At 39.9% G+C, this 13261-nt stretch overlaps 1 protein-coding gene across 1 annotated transcript in view; it reads right to left on the bottom strand.

Moving 5' to 3' along the window:
- Positions 1-13261, bottom strand: part of COLEC12 (collectin subfamily member 12) — a 303430-nt gene that overhangs the window by 2049 nt on the left and 288120 nt on the right. Inside the window, exons 7-9 of the mRNA XM_033935217.1 lie at positions 12055-12191; positions 7142-7251; positions 259-398 (exon numbers count right to left, since the gene is read on the bottom strand). Coding sequence (XP_033791108.1) covers positions 259-398; positions 7142-7251; positions 12055-12191 — 387 coding nt within the window. The remainder of the gene's footprint in view (positions 1-258; positions 399-7141; positions 7252-12054; positions 12192-13261) is intronic.

The raw sequence follows: 13261 nt of genomic DNA on the forward strand, positions 1-13261 counted from the left end.
CAAAGCAACCTTACAAGGAAAAGAGGTAAGATCACTGAAATTCTGGATATGATCACTGCCTCGAGAAGTCAAGGAAGTGATCAAGTGGGGATTGAGGACATGACACTATGGCTTAAATAAGCAGGGGATAGCAAACGTTTTGAGGCCTGAGAAGTGTGTAGGGAGCAAATTGATGGCATATGCAAACATAAGTTCATCCATTTTCAATAAGAATGATATGTCTCTCCCCAAACACTGCATATAAATACCACGTCTTACCATTGTTTATCTCTTTTTCACAAATAAAATTGTTCAAGTCCTCACAGTGGAAGTCGTTCCATAAGCCAGCATAAATTAACCCTGCACAGTCTTCCCCTTGATGTTGGCCCCAGTTGTCAGGTTGCCCGGTCTTCCAGTTTCTTTTAATAAAATATATTGACAGTGTTACTCCATTGTAGAAGATACCATAAAAGTATTTTAATCACAAAATCAAGGTACTTAGGATGGTATAAATCTCTCTGAAGCTTGATGGTGGTATTATGATAACCAAACTGGAGATGAAATTATTACTTATCTTTGATATTTGGCTAATGAGCTAATACCTTCATTGTAGAAAAACTCTTCTGAGCTGTATAAACAGGAATCACACTTTGACCTAACATTTAGCAATACAGTTTCTCTTAAGCAGCAAAGAAATATGACAGTCTCCCTGCTTCTGATTGAGGAACATTGACTTCCTGTACATTTTAAAGTGCTAATCTTGGCTCGTTAGATTTTTTTACACTACTATTCCCATTTTTCTTTTTAGTGTGCTTGCCCCTTATGTGCCACTTTGCCCCCTGAGACCATCCCACCAGAATTTGTTAGTCATTATTTCTCATTTATAGATAAGACTTGATTTGAATAGATAATCCTGCTTTAGCATGGCAGCTCCTATGCTTTGGGATTCACTTCTTAACATTTGCTCTGAAATTTCCTTCAAGAATTTTAAGGCATCTCTTAAAGCATACTACATTACATGGGCTTTCTGTCCAACCAAGACATAGGGCTCCTTTTATCAAGCCGTGCTAGCGGTTTAATGCGCGTAATAGCGCATGTTAAACTGCTGGCCGTGCTAGCCGCTACCGCCTCCTCTTGAGCAGGCAGTAGTTTTTGGCCAGTGCGGGGGTTAGCGCGTGATGAAAGGTCATGTGCGTTAACCCCGCTAGCGCGGCTTGATAAAAGGAGCCCATAGAGTTGAACTAAGCCAGTGGTCTTAATTAACTTTTAAGTTGGGACCACTTTATATTCTAATGAGCTGAAGAGAGCTGCCAAATATCTTCCCATACAGGACCATGCTGAGCAGATTGTGTCAATAATTGTAACTGATAACAAGATCATCCTGAGAGAACCCAAAATACCCAATATATGTCAACAATAGTTCTCAAATCTATAATTTATATTTTTGTGGACCATCAGAAGGTGAGTATAGGGTATAGTATTTTTCTATTGACACCTATATTCCTCATAGGTCCTTTTCCTAATAACTCAAATGTCAAATTTTCATTACAAAACTAACTATACAAGTATATGTTGCATTTTTTTCTTTCCATCTCCAAGCGTTCACTGTTGCTTCTCCATTCAATCCATGTACACATGGAAGATAAATCTGACATAGTGCTATGTTTCATACTGGCTAGCATCAGGGAGGTATTTTTATTTCTGTAATCTTTACGTCACAATTTCAGAGCACTACATATGTTTCACAGATTGTATGGAGATGAAAATTTAGAAGAAAAGAAGATAAATGCAAACCATATAATTAATTTATAATGGACACTTTATCAAAATTTGAACAAATTTACAATCTGAATTATTAGAAAAAGGGCCTATGAGCAGTAAAGGTGTTGGTAGAAAAATATTTCATTCTGTATATCCACATTCAAATGCTCCACAAAAAAAAAAAAAAAATTGTAGATTTGAGAACTATTGTTGAGATATATAGTATGTGTTAGTGACGTCCATGCCACCAGCCCACCTTTGAGCTTCATTGGGAGTATCCTCAAGGTTGTGAGCATTTTCAAATGCATCTCTTTTGTCTATTAAGAAATGCCTTTTCATTTGACCATGCGGCTCTTCCCTCCATCCACTTTCCCCTTTCTGTTTTGAGCCTGTATAGAGTAGCAGAAAACCTCCAGAGGTCTCTGGGAGTTGCCATTAGACCTTGGGCCTTGCATTGAGGAGCACTGATCTAAGTGCTAGTGCCTCAGTTCTTTGGTTAGCAATCCATCATTTCAAAGTTTTATCTTCTTTCTCACTTCCTTCCCTCCTACTGTACCTTAGAGTAAAATATATAATTATTTATTAAGGTTACACATTGTCTTTGATCTATTAATTATATTCTTACCTGTTGTATCTATAATAGTTAATGTAGAGGCACAGTTATTAATGTGGAGCATTGTTATGACATGTGCTATTTTACCACAACTCCCATTTTATATGATGAGACCTAGGCCTCCTTTTACTAAGATGCGTTAGCGTTTTTAGTGCACGCACAAGATTAGTGCATGCTACAGCGTGCGCCAGCAGAAAAATTACTGCCTGCTTAAAAGGAGGCAGTAGCAGCTAGTGCGTGCAGCATTTTAGCATGCACTAAGCGCACTCTAAAACCGCTAGCGTGCCTTTGTAAAAGGAGCCCCTAGTTACTAATCACTTTGGTTAACAGTACAATGGCATGTTATAATGATAGCCCATGTTAATATCTTCCCTCATACATATCAATTATTGTGACCCAGACCTCCTTATGAATTCTTACCGTTCTTCTTTCCTATCCATTTATTTATAATGTTGTAAACTGTTTACATATTTTTATTTACAATACTTTTTTTTGGGCAGGACATTGGAATATCAGGCATGGAAGATGAACTCCTGGATGAACTCGTTGATTGCTCAAGCCTACTCTTATTTTACATTTAGGAAATTATTAAAAACGTATCTATTTGATAAACAAGAATGCTGATCTTTTTAATATTCACAATGGTATTTTTATAGTTTAATTATTTTTACCCTATGTTTTAACTGATAGTAATGCATTGAAATTGTATTTTAACTAATGTTGTTGTATGTAGTAGTGTATTTTTGAAATTTTATGTTTCACTGAAATATCTCAGTTTTCCTGTTGTGAAACGCCTAGAACTGTTGGTGGGGCAGTATACAAGAAAATAAATTATTATTATTAATATCAAATAAAGTTGAAATGTGAAATCTAACATTTATGGTCTCTGTTCATAAACCAGACCTGAATCTTCATCCTGAACTATCCTTTTCCACTCACACCTCACTCATACCTGTACCCAAATGAAATTCTCACTGAGCTACCATGGAAAAGATGTGAACTAAATCCAAACACTGTATGTAAGTAAAATAATATACAATGACTGCAAGCTGACCACTAACACCTCAGAAACACTGTCTGAGTAGACTTTATCCTTGATTCTACTTTTACTGAAATAAGCACTTGCCACTTCCCAGCTCATACAACCCTTCCCTTGCTGGCCTCTCAATCCGAGCTCTCTTGATTTTAGTATTCCAAAATACTACTGCTTGACATCTTCCTTGCATCAAAAAACAGGATCATATTTCTGCTACGTTATAGAGCTTCAGCCACAACTATTCCACTAATGTCTTAAATCAGCATCATTTTAGGAATCTAATATGTCAGTTTATCTTATGTTTGCTGCTGTTGGAAACAGTAACAAAAGCCCTAACTTCTGTAGCTCCAAATAGCAGATCCCAGTTCCTTTACAAATGGAATGGTTCCCTTAAGAATGAATTCAATTTCAGGATATAAACGACTGTCAGCTCTCGATTTAACAAAAGTGGTCATTTCAGTTGATAGATCATCATTTTTAACTAGACATTTGTTTATGGCCATTTTTGAAGTTCAGTATTAGCAACTAAATTAGCCCCTAAAACTGATTCCAGTCATTTTTAGCAGGTTGCAAGAACAAATTTTTACAGCAGAATATCCATGAAAGATGTGGAGGAGCATTTTCAATAGGACATCTAAGGGCTCCTTTTACTAAGGTGCGCTGGCGTTTTTAGCGCATGCAGGATATTACCTTGTGCTACACCGCGCGCTACATGGCTAGAACTAATCCCAGCTCAATGCTGGCATTAGCGTCTAGCGCCTGCAGCAATGTAGCATGCGCTATTTCGCGCGTTAATGCCCTAACACAGCTTCGTAAAAGGAGCCCTAAGTCTGATTTTGGACATTTCCTATAAGACATCCAAAGTTGGAGGCAGATAAATGGCTATTTTTGAAACTGGCAAAACCACTAGAAGTCCAAATTATGATTCTTTTTTTTTAATTGCCTACTTAGACGTCTTGGCTGCCAGGCCATCCAATTTTATTTTATATTCACCATTTTCAATCATAGAAATGTCCAAGTGCAAAATGTCCAAATCCAGACCATTTGGATGTGGGAAGAGCCAGCATTGTAATGGACTGGTCACCACACAGACATTCCAACAGAGCAGTGGAGTACCTTAGAGAGCACCGCTGTGAACTTCACATAAAGGATGCCAGATGTACATCTCACCATATACCCCTTATAATTTAAGCTGAGCCCTCCAAAACTCCCAGAAAACCTACTATACCCACCTGTCTACAGGTGTCACCTATATGGCAGTATAGTAGGATTTTGGTGGGCTCACACTTTTCACCATAAATGTAGTAGTTAGAGTGACTTATGGGCCTGGGTCCTCCTCTCTATGGCTCACTAGCCCCATCACTAGGCTACTTAAGACACTTGTGTGATGATCTACTAGGATTTCCCATACTAGATGCTTCTGTTCTAGATACAGGTATGTATTGAGTCTCACTTCAATAGTGAGCAAACTAATGGAAACCCTAATCAAATGCCAATTGGATAGGATCATGGACGAGGAGAATCTACAGGATCCCCGCCAACATGGATTCACTAAGGGGAGATCCTGCCAATCCAATCTGATCAGCTTCTTTGACTGGGTGACGAGGAAGCTGGATGTTGGTGAGTCCCTGGACATCGTCTACCTGGATTTCAGCAAAGCATTTGATAGCGTGCCACACCGCAGGTTGCTGAGCAAGATGAGTTCTTTAGGTTTGGGCGACACATTAACCAAATGGGTTGGGAACTGGCTTGGGGGTAGGCTTCAGAGGGTGGTGGTGAATGGCACCCCTTCCGAAATGTCGGAGGTGATAAGTGGAGTGCCACAAGGCTCCGTCCTGGGCCCGATCTTGTTCAACATCTATATAAGAGACTTGACAGAAGGGCTCCGAGGTAGAATAACATTATTCGCCGATGATGCCAAACTGAGCAATGTAGTGAGCAAAAGCACAACAGACAAAAAAGCAATGGCAGACGATATGGTGCATGACTTACTTCTGCTGGAGCACTGGTCTAGGTCCTGGCAACTCAGCTTCAATGCCAAAAAATGCAAAGTCATGCACCTGGGAAGCCAAAATCCATGCAAGATTTACACCCTAAATGGCGAGATTCTGTCAAGAACTGAAGCAGAAAGAGACTTAGGGGTGATTGTCAGGGAAGACATGAAGTCTGCAAACCAAGTGGAGCAAGCTTCATCCAAAGCAAGGCAAATCATAGGTTGTATACGCAGGAGTTTCGTCAGCCGTAAACCTGAAGTCATTGTGCCACTGTATAGATCCATGGTGAGACCGCACCTGGAGTACTGTGTGTAATTCTGGAGGCTGCATTACCGCAAGGATGTGCTGAGACTGGAATCGGTCCAGAGAATGGCCACCAGGATGGTCTCGGGACTCAATGAGCTCCCGTACGAGGAGCGGTTAGGGAAATTGCAGCTCTACTCACTCGAGGAACGTCGAGAGAGGGGAGATATGATCGAGACATTCATGTATCTCACGGGCCGCATCGAGGTGGAAGAAGACATCTTGTTCTTCAAGGGTCCCGCGGCAACAAGGGGGCATTCATGGAAAATCAGGGGCGGGAAACTGCACAGTGACACTAGGAAGTTCTTCTTCACTGAAAGGGTGGTTGATCGCTGGAATAGTCTTCCACTTCAGGTTATTGAGGCCAGCAGTGTGCCAGATTTTAAGGCCAGATGGGATAGACATGTGGGATCTATCCGCAAAGATAGATAGGGAGGGTCACTGGAGTGGGCAGACTTGATGGGCCGGGGCCCTTATCTGCCGTCTATTTCTATGTTTCTATGTACTCTTTCATTCAGATTTTTGGGTGATTGGAGGGGGTCAGTGACCACTGGGGGGGAGTGTGGGGAGGTCATAACTCTATCCCCACAGTGGTCATCTTGTTAGTTTTGGTACCTTTTTGACACTTAGATAATTTTAAAACAGGTCTAACTCACAGTGTCTAAGTTTCATCCAGGACATTTTGGGATAGGTTCAATTATTGCTGCAAGATGCCCAAGTCTAAGCCCGCACAAACATGCCTCCAACATCTCATAGTAACATAGTAGATGATGGCAGATAAAGGCCCGAATGGTCCATCCAGTCTACCCAACCTGATTGAATTTAAATTTTTTTTAGTTTTCTTCTACTTAGCTATTTCTGGGCAAGAATCCAAAGCTCTACCCGGTACTATGCTTGGGTTCCAACTGCTGAAGTCTCCGTCAAAGCTCACTCCAGCCCATCTACACCCTCCCAGCTATTGAAGCCCTCCCCAGCCCATCCTCAACCAAAAGGCCATATACAGACACATACCGTGCAAGTCTGCCCAGTACTGGCCTTAGTTCTTCAATATTTACTATTATTTTCTGATTCTAGATCCTCTGTGTTCATCCCACGCTTCTTTGAACTACATCACGGTTTTCCTCTCTCCCATTTGTTTTGACCATATAGACATCCAGACATCCAGAAAAACAGCTTTGATAATTGGTACTTGGATGTCCAAGTGCCGATATATGCCATTTTTATGGATGCCTTAGAATTTTGAAAATGCCCCTTAATGTTTAAGAAAAAACAACCAAACAATTTTATAGAACATAGAGACAAAAATATGGACACTGTATGTCATTTGGATGTATTGGCCATTTACAATTCTAAATCTTAGAGATTTTTTACATACTGTACATCTAAAAAATGAGATGATGCTAGAAATATCTAGAAATTCAATCACACAACTTGGTTAGAGATTTTGACACTCACGTAAATATTGGTACAGTTCCATCCAACCATTTCCACACACTTTCTTCTTCTGAGTCTGTTAACCCAATCCAGAAGTTTCTGTCTTTACTTGCTTGTTTCTTAATGAATTGCTGTTAAAAAATTAACAGTTACAAAGTAACCAATTTTTAAAAAATGTTTGCACACCTTAAAATGTATCACAGACCAATATGAATTCTGCTCATGGATAAATTCAAGATGAAAGTCTTTATTTAGCTCTATATAAGCTCTAGAACAGTGTATAAAGATTAAGGGAGGGGAGACTGAGCAGAAAGAACCAATAAAATTTGGAATTGATGGGTGCTGAGAGGGAGAAGACGGGGCTTGTCAATTGACAAAACCAAAGTCAGGGTCAGGGTATTAAAAGTGTTACAAGAGAACAAGAAAGAGAAGATGACAGGGATAGGAAGAAGAGTTTGGGGGATAAGCATGGAAAACGGGTGGCTGAAGGAAAAAACAAAAGGAAGAACAAAACTAGAAAAAGAGAAGAAGAAAAATAAGATCAGAGAAAGAGAAATATAAAAAAATAGAAGAAAGGTGAGGTTGAGACTGCAAAAATAAGAAGAAAATGAAGGAGAAAGAAGGAAAAGGAAAAATACAACTTAAGTGGTCTTTTATTTTTTTTAAATCTATTTATTGGCAAACAAGATGTATCATACAAATACAGCACAAACCATACATAAATTTCAAGAGGTACAACAGCAATAATTTGAGGACATGAATGGCTCTGCAAATGTGACATTAATGGGGCTAATTTTCAAACCACTTAGACACGTGGAGGGGCATAATCGAAAGGGACGTCTAAGTCTGTTTACGTCCATCTCGCAAGTTGTCCAAAGTTAAAAAGAGCCTAAGACACATTTTCAAAAGAGACGTCCAACCTTTTTGTACTTTCGAAAATCATCTAATTATACGTCCTACCGATCTGATCGTCCAAGCCGCTAAATCGTCCATCTTTATACCACATTTCCGTCCAAGTCCAAAACGCCTAGAACAAGCCCTGTTGGATGTGGGAGGGGTCTGTAAAGTGATGGACTGAACACCCAGACATGTCACCTAAATAGTGGGGTACCTTATAGGGCACTGCTGTGAACTTCACAAAAAGGGTGCCATGGCTTCTCCTCACTACAGCTCCCTTATAGGTGATGGGGAGCCCCAGAAACCACCTCCAGAATCTCCTAGACCCACTTATCTACCACCCCAATAGCCCTTATGGCTGCAGGAGCCACTTATATGTCAGTACAAAAGGATTTTTGGGGTGTATAGGGCAGTGCACATGTTTAAGTATCAATGCAGTGATTAAAGGGGCTTATGGGCATGGGTCCTCCTCTCTATGGGTTCCTAACCCATCTGCCTCTGGGCTGGACGACTAGGCTTTCCTATGCCAGGCGGCCAGGTGATGATGGTCTGGAGGCTGAAATTTAAAGTTGTGAATAAAATTTTTATGGGGGTGGGGGGGGGGGGGGTTGGTGATCACTGGGGTAGTGTGTGTGGGGGTCTGTGTTATGTGTTTTCTGTGACTTATCTGGTGACTTTAGGTGGGTTTTTGTGACTTAGACCATGTTTTCCAAGTTCTGTCTAGGCTCTGTTGTTAAACTTTCGGTTATACATGCTGTGCGACTAAGTCTAAGCTGGCCCACGTCCCGCCCAACTCCCGCCTTCGACACGCCTCCCGAACCACCCCGCTTAGCTTTGGACGTTGAGCGGCACTATGAAGGTCTAGGTCATTTTTAAATATGTCCAAAACCTGGTTTTATTATCGGCGCTTGGACGATTTTGAGAAACGTTCGTTCAAGTGCCGACTTAGGCCGGTTTTTGGATGTTTTTCTCTTTCGATTATGAGCCTCATAAAGTACCACATAAATATATTAAAGAAAAGCACTATAATCAACCTCAGAGTTTTGTCCATTTGGCTTTTCAGTTTTAAAATCGAGAATGATTCTCTCTTCTTGTAATAGGATAGAGTTGACATTGTGGTCTGCTCTTTCCTCCGCCCCCCTCCCGGATTAGGTTTGATGGTCTTAAGTACAAAAAACATAATTACTTGGTTTCATGGTTTGCATCTTCCCGATGTGTGACCAGAGAAGCTGACATAATTTGCCTACTGATGTTACTACAGTGTTCTATAATATGTGTCTTGATAGATCTCTTAGTTTTGTCAACATACATTAGCTTGCAGAGGTACTGGGGAAGAGAAGTGATGCACATGTGTGGCGGGGGTGGGTGGGTAGGGAAAGAGCGGGGAGGGGCGGAGAGGAGGGTGTGTGCTTGCACCCTCACCAAGATGGCGCCCGGGGCAGACCGCCTCTGCCCCCCCCTTACTACGCCACTGCATACAGACTATATCCGCGAGTGTTTAACTGTAGGTTGAAGAAGTTTTTCTCTATTTTTCTGGCATGCCATATCATATCCCTTTTGTATCCCTTTTGAATTCCTCTGCTGGAATTGCCTTGTCATCTGAATAACATTTTCTTCAAAATCTGAAAGATCTGTGCTGATCCTTTTGAGTCTTAAAAATTGTGAATATGGCAAATTCTTTTTGAGTGAAGGGTTATGATGACTAATGTAATGGAGATAGGCATTACGATCTGTTGGTTTTCTCTATAAAATTGTTATATATTTGTATTGCTCTTTGTGAATCAAAATGTCAAAAAAATTAATTGTGGTATAGTCAGAACTTATTTTAATTGAAAGATGTAGATTCCTAGTATTAAGCCAATCAGAAAAACCCTCTAAAATTACTTGATCCCTCCGCCACAGAAGAAAAGTATTATCTGTATATCACTTATAAAAGCATATATTATTCTTAAACAAATGATCTTGCAAATAAACTCAAAATTGGCCACATATAAATTGGCTATGTCTGGCGCCATGGCACCAGTAATTTGTTGGTCAAATTTATTTTGAAATTCAAAATAGCTTTGTGGTAATGCTTTGGTTGCAAAGGCCAATATGAGGTGATTAGGAATCCTGCACTCAAATTTGCATCCAACGAGGGAATCTTCAATAATAGCAAGAGCAGCAGCCTGAGGAATGTTAGTACAGTAAAACCTTGGATTGCAAGTAACTTGGTTTGCAAGTGTTTTGCAAGACAAGCAAAATATTTCATTAAATTTTAACATGATATACAAGCAATGTCTTGCAATACAAGTACATACAGTATACACACATCACAACTGAGCCGATGGTTCTTTTCTCTCTGACGCTGCAGGAGTGTAGTGACTGTTCTAAATGAGCGAAGTCTTGCAATACGAGTACATATAGTATTTTGTATTAAAGTTTTTGGGTTATGCAACGAATCATCTGAGTTTCCATTATCTCCTATGGGGAAATTCGCTTTGATATATGAGTGCTTTGGATTACAAGCATGCTTCTGGAATGAATTATGCTCACAAACCAAAGTTTTACTGTATATAAGTCATCTATATCTAGAGTGACCAAGGTCAGGTCTCCATCAAATGTATCTAAAAGGGTTATCATATGTGCCAAGTCCCGGACATTTGATTCAATTTTGTGTACATCCTTTGTTACTTCAATATAGTCTTTTATTTTATTTTTGTTTATTTTTATACATATCCAGGACAGGGTGGGTGGGTGGGTGGGGGGGGGGATATCTTTTTGGTTTATTCTTTGATTAAATTGTTGGATGGGAGGGGAGGGATATTTTTCTTCTGCATTGTTATTGATTAAATTTAAGTGCTTACTTTGATTATTAATGTCTGTATAATTTCTGGCACTTTGTATTAGTTTTGAAAAATTAATAAAGATTAAAAAATAATAATAATGAAATGATTCACAAAAATAGATAGTGGTTCAAGTACTGATCCATTAGGTGAAACAATCGGTCTATTAAATATAAGAGAATGACGCTATGGCATATGAGATGGTAAAGAACCCCCCCCCCCCCAATGCCTAAAGCAATACTACAAAATGGCTTCTAATACTAACAGTAACCCCCTGTTCTACAAAACTGTGCTAGGAACTCAATGAGCGTCGGGAGCAGTACGGGCCATTCATCACGGCTCCCAGTGCTATGAACCGCTAGCGCAGTTTTGTAGAACAGGGGGGTAAGTGTGTATTGTATTTAAGAGAGGAAAAAGGGATCTCAAAAACTTGCTCAGGAACTCACATCTGCAAAATGGCTCCTAGACTTAAAGGTTCCAGATTTCAATCATCGATCACCAAAAAAACCTCTCAATGATATATGTGCCTAAATATGAACACTTATAAATCCTAACTCAAGCCTCAATAATAAAGAAATTACATAGTGATTATTGTGACTATATGCAATGCTCTCAAATTAATAAATAAGTCAAAAACAACTCTGTTATCAAGATCCCTTACTGACAATTCTTGTATCAAAAATGTTCACCTTGACCTTCATATATCAGGCTCGCCAAATGCCCTCCCATCCAACATTCGCCTCTTCATTTTAAAATCAGCTCTTCCAGGGGGTCTCTGTGGGCCGGGATGTCCTTTCCTTTTCTCCACTCAGCTCTGAAACCCCCCTTACCTGTAAAAATGCAAGGAAGTCAACAGCATGGCAGCAATTTTCTAGCGCTGCCCACGGCCTTCTCGGTGCTCCTTTGCCGCAGTCTACCCCCTCTGACATAACTTCATGTTTCCGCATGGGCAGACCACGACAGAGGAACAGTGCCGAGGAGACCGCGGGCAGTGCTAGAGAATTACTACAGTGACCTCCTTGCATTTTTACATGTGAGGGGAGGCTTCTTACATTTTTACAGGTGAGGGGCTGAGTGGGGAGAAGAGAATGACATCCTTATCCACAGAGACCCCCTGGAGCTATAGGGCCTAGGGCCGCTGCTTTGTATGCACCCACCCCTAACATTGGTCCTGGGTGTATTTTGAATATAAAGCATGTGATAGGATATTACCTGCTCTTCTTTGCTGTCTATAATAACCAAGACAGAAGACTTCCCTTCACAGATCAGTTTTGCATCTTCAAAAATCTCTTTTTCGCTTGAAAAATAATAACATTTATTTGTGAAGTTCTTCCATCCAGCAGGGCAACCTACAAAGCACAAATATAACATTCAAAATTTTTGGAAACTCTGCTTATACAGGGTGTAATTGAATAAAAAAGGTGTTAACATTTACTTGACAAATACACACATAAGTGTCTAGAATATCGACATACTGTACATGTGCATATTCACACATAAAGGGGAGAGTGTGGCGCAGTGGTTAACGGTACAGCCTCAACACCCTGAGGTTCTAGGTTCAAACCTACACTACTCCTTGTGACCCTGGGCCAGTCACTTAATCCTCCCATTACCCCAGGTACATTAGACAGATTGTGAGCCTACCAGGACAGACAGAGAAAAGTGCTCGAATATCTGAATAAATTCATATAAACCATTCTGAGTTTCCCTTGGATAATGGTATAGAAAATTGAATAATAAAAAAAAGCCAAAACTGGCTACACGCTATTCTGTAAGTACATGCCTATCTTCCTTACAGTATATTTAACAAGGTAGAACTACAGAAGGCACACATATGCATAAGTTACAGAATGCTATAAGTTTCAAGAATATCTCCTTTGATGGGCATCAGAACGATTACAGCAGCCTGCCATGATAATCAGCTTCGTAAAAGGAGGCCTTTATGAAATTCACCCAAGGTGGTGAACAGCAAGTACAGTTCAAGCTTACAATTTTGTTAACAGCATAGCAATAGTAAAATTACCAAATAGAAACATAAATACGAGTGAATAAGGTAAACTCGAAATCAGCAAACTGAAAATGAATAATAGGACGATCATGAAACAATCTAAAAAATATACTTATTTAATAGCACTGAAATTCAAATTGCAGATATATAATACAAAGTAAAACTATATGATGGCCTCTTGGCCACTCAAGCAGCCAAACTAGACAACCAAATCGCCAATCTACTGACGGCATCCCTCGACTACGAGACTTTTAGAAAAGAAATAAAGACCATACTCTTCAAGAAAACTCTGAAAAAAGAAATAATACCGCAAGTCTCAAACTCCACCTCTCAATAAAGCCAACTACCCCAAACAAATAACCTTACCCATTTCTTACATTTTTTGAAAATGACCAATTATTATTATTATTT

Source organism: Geotrypetes seraphini, chromosome 2 (genome assembly GCF_902459505.1).
Source record: "Geotrypetes seraphini chromosome 2, aGeoSer1.1, whole genome shotgun sequence".
NCBI lineage: Eukaryota > Metazoa > Chordata > Amphibia > Gymnophiona > Dermophiidae > Geotrypetes > Geotrypetes seraphini.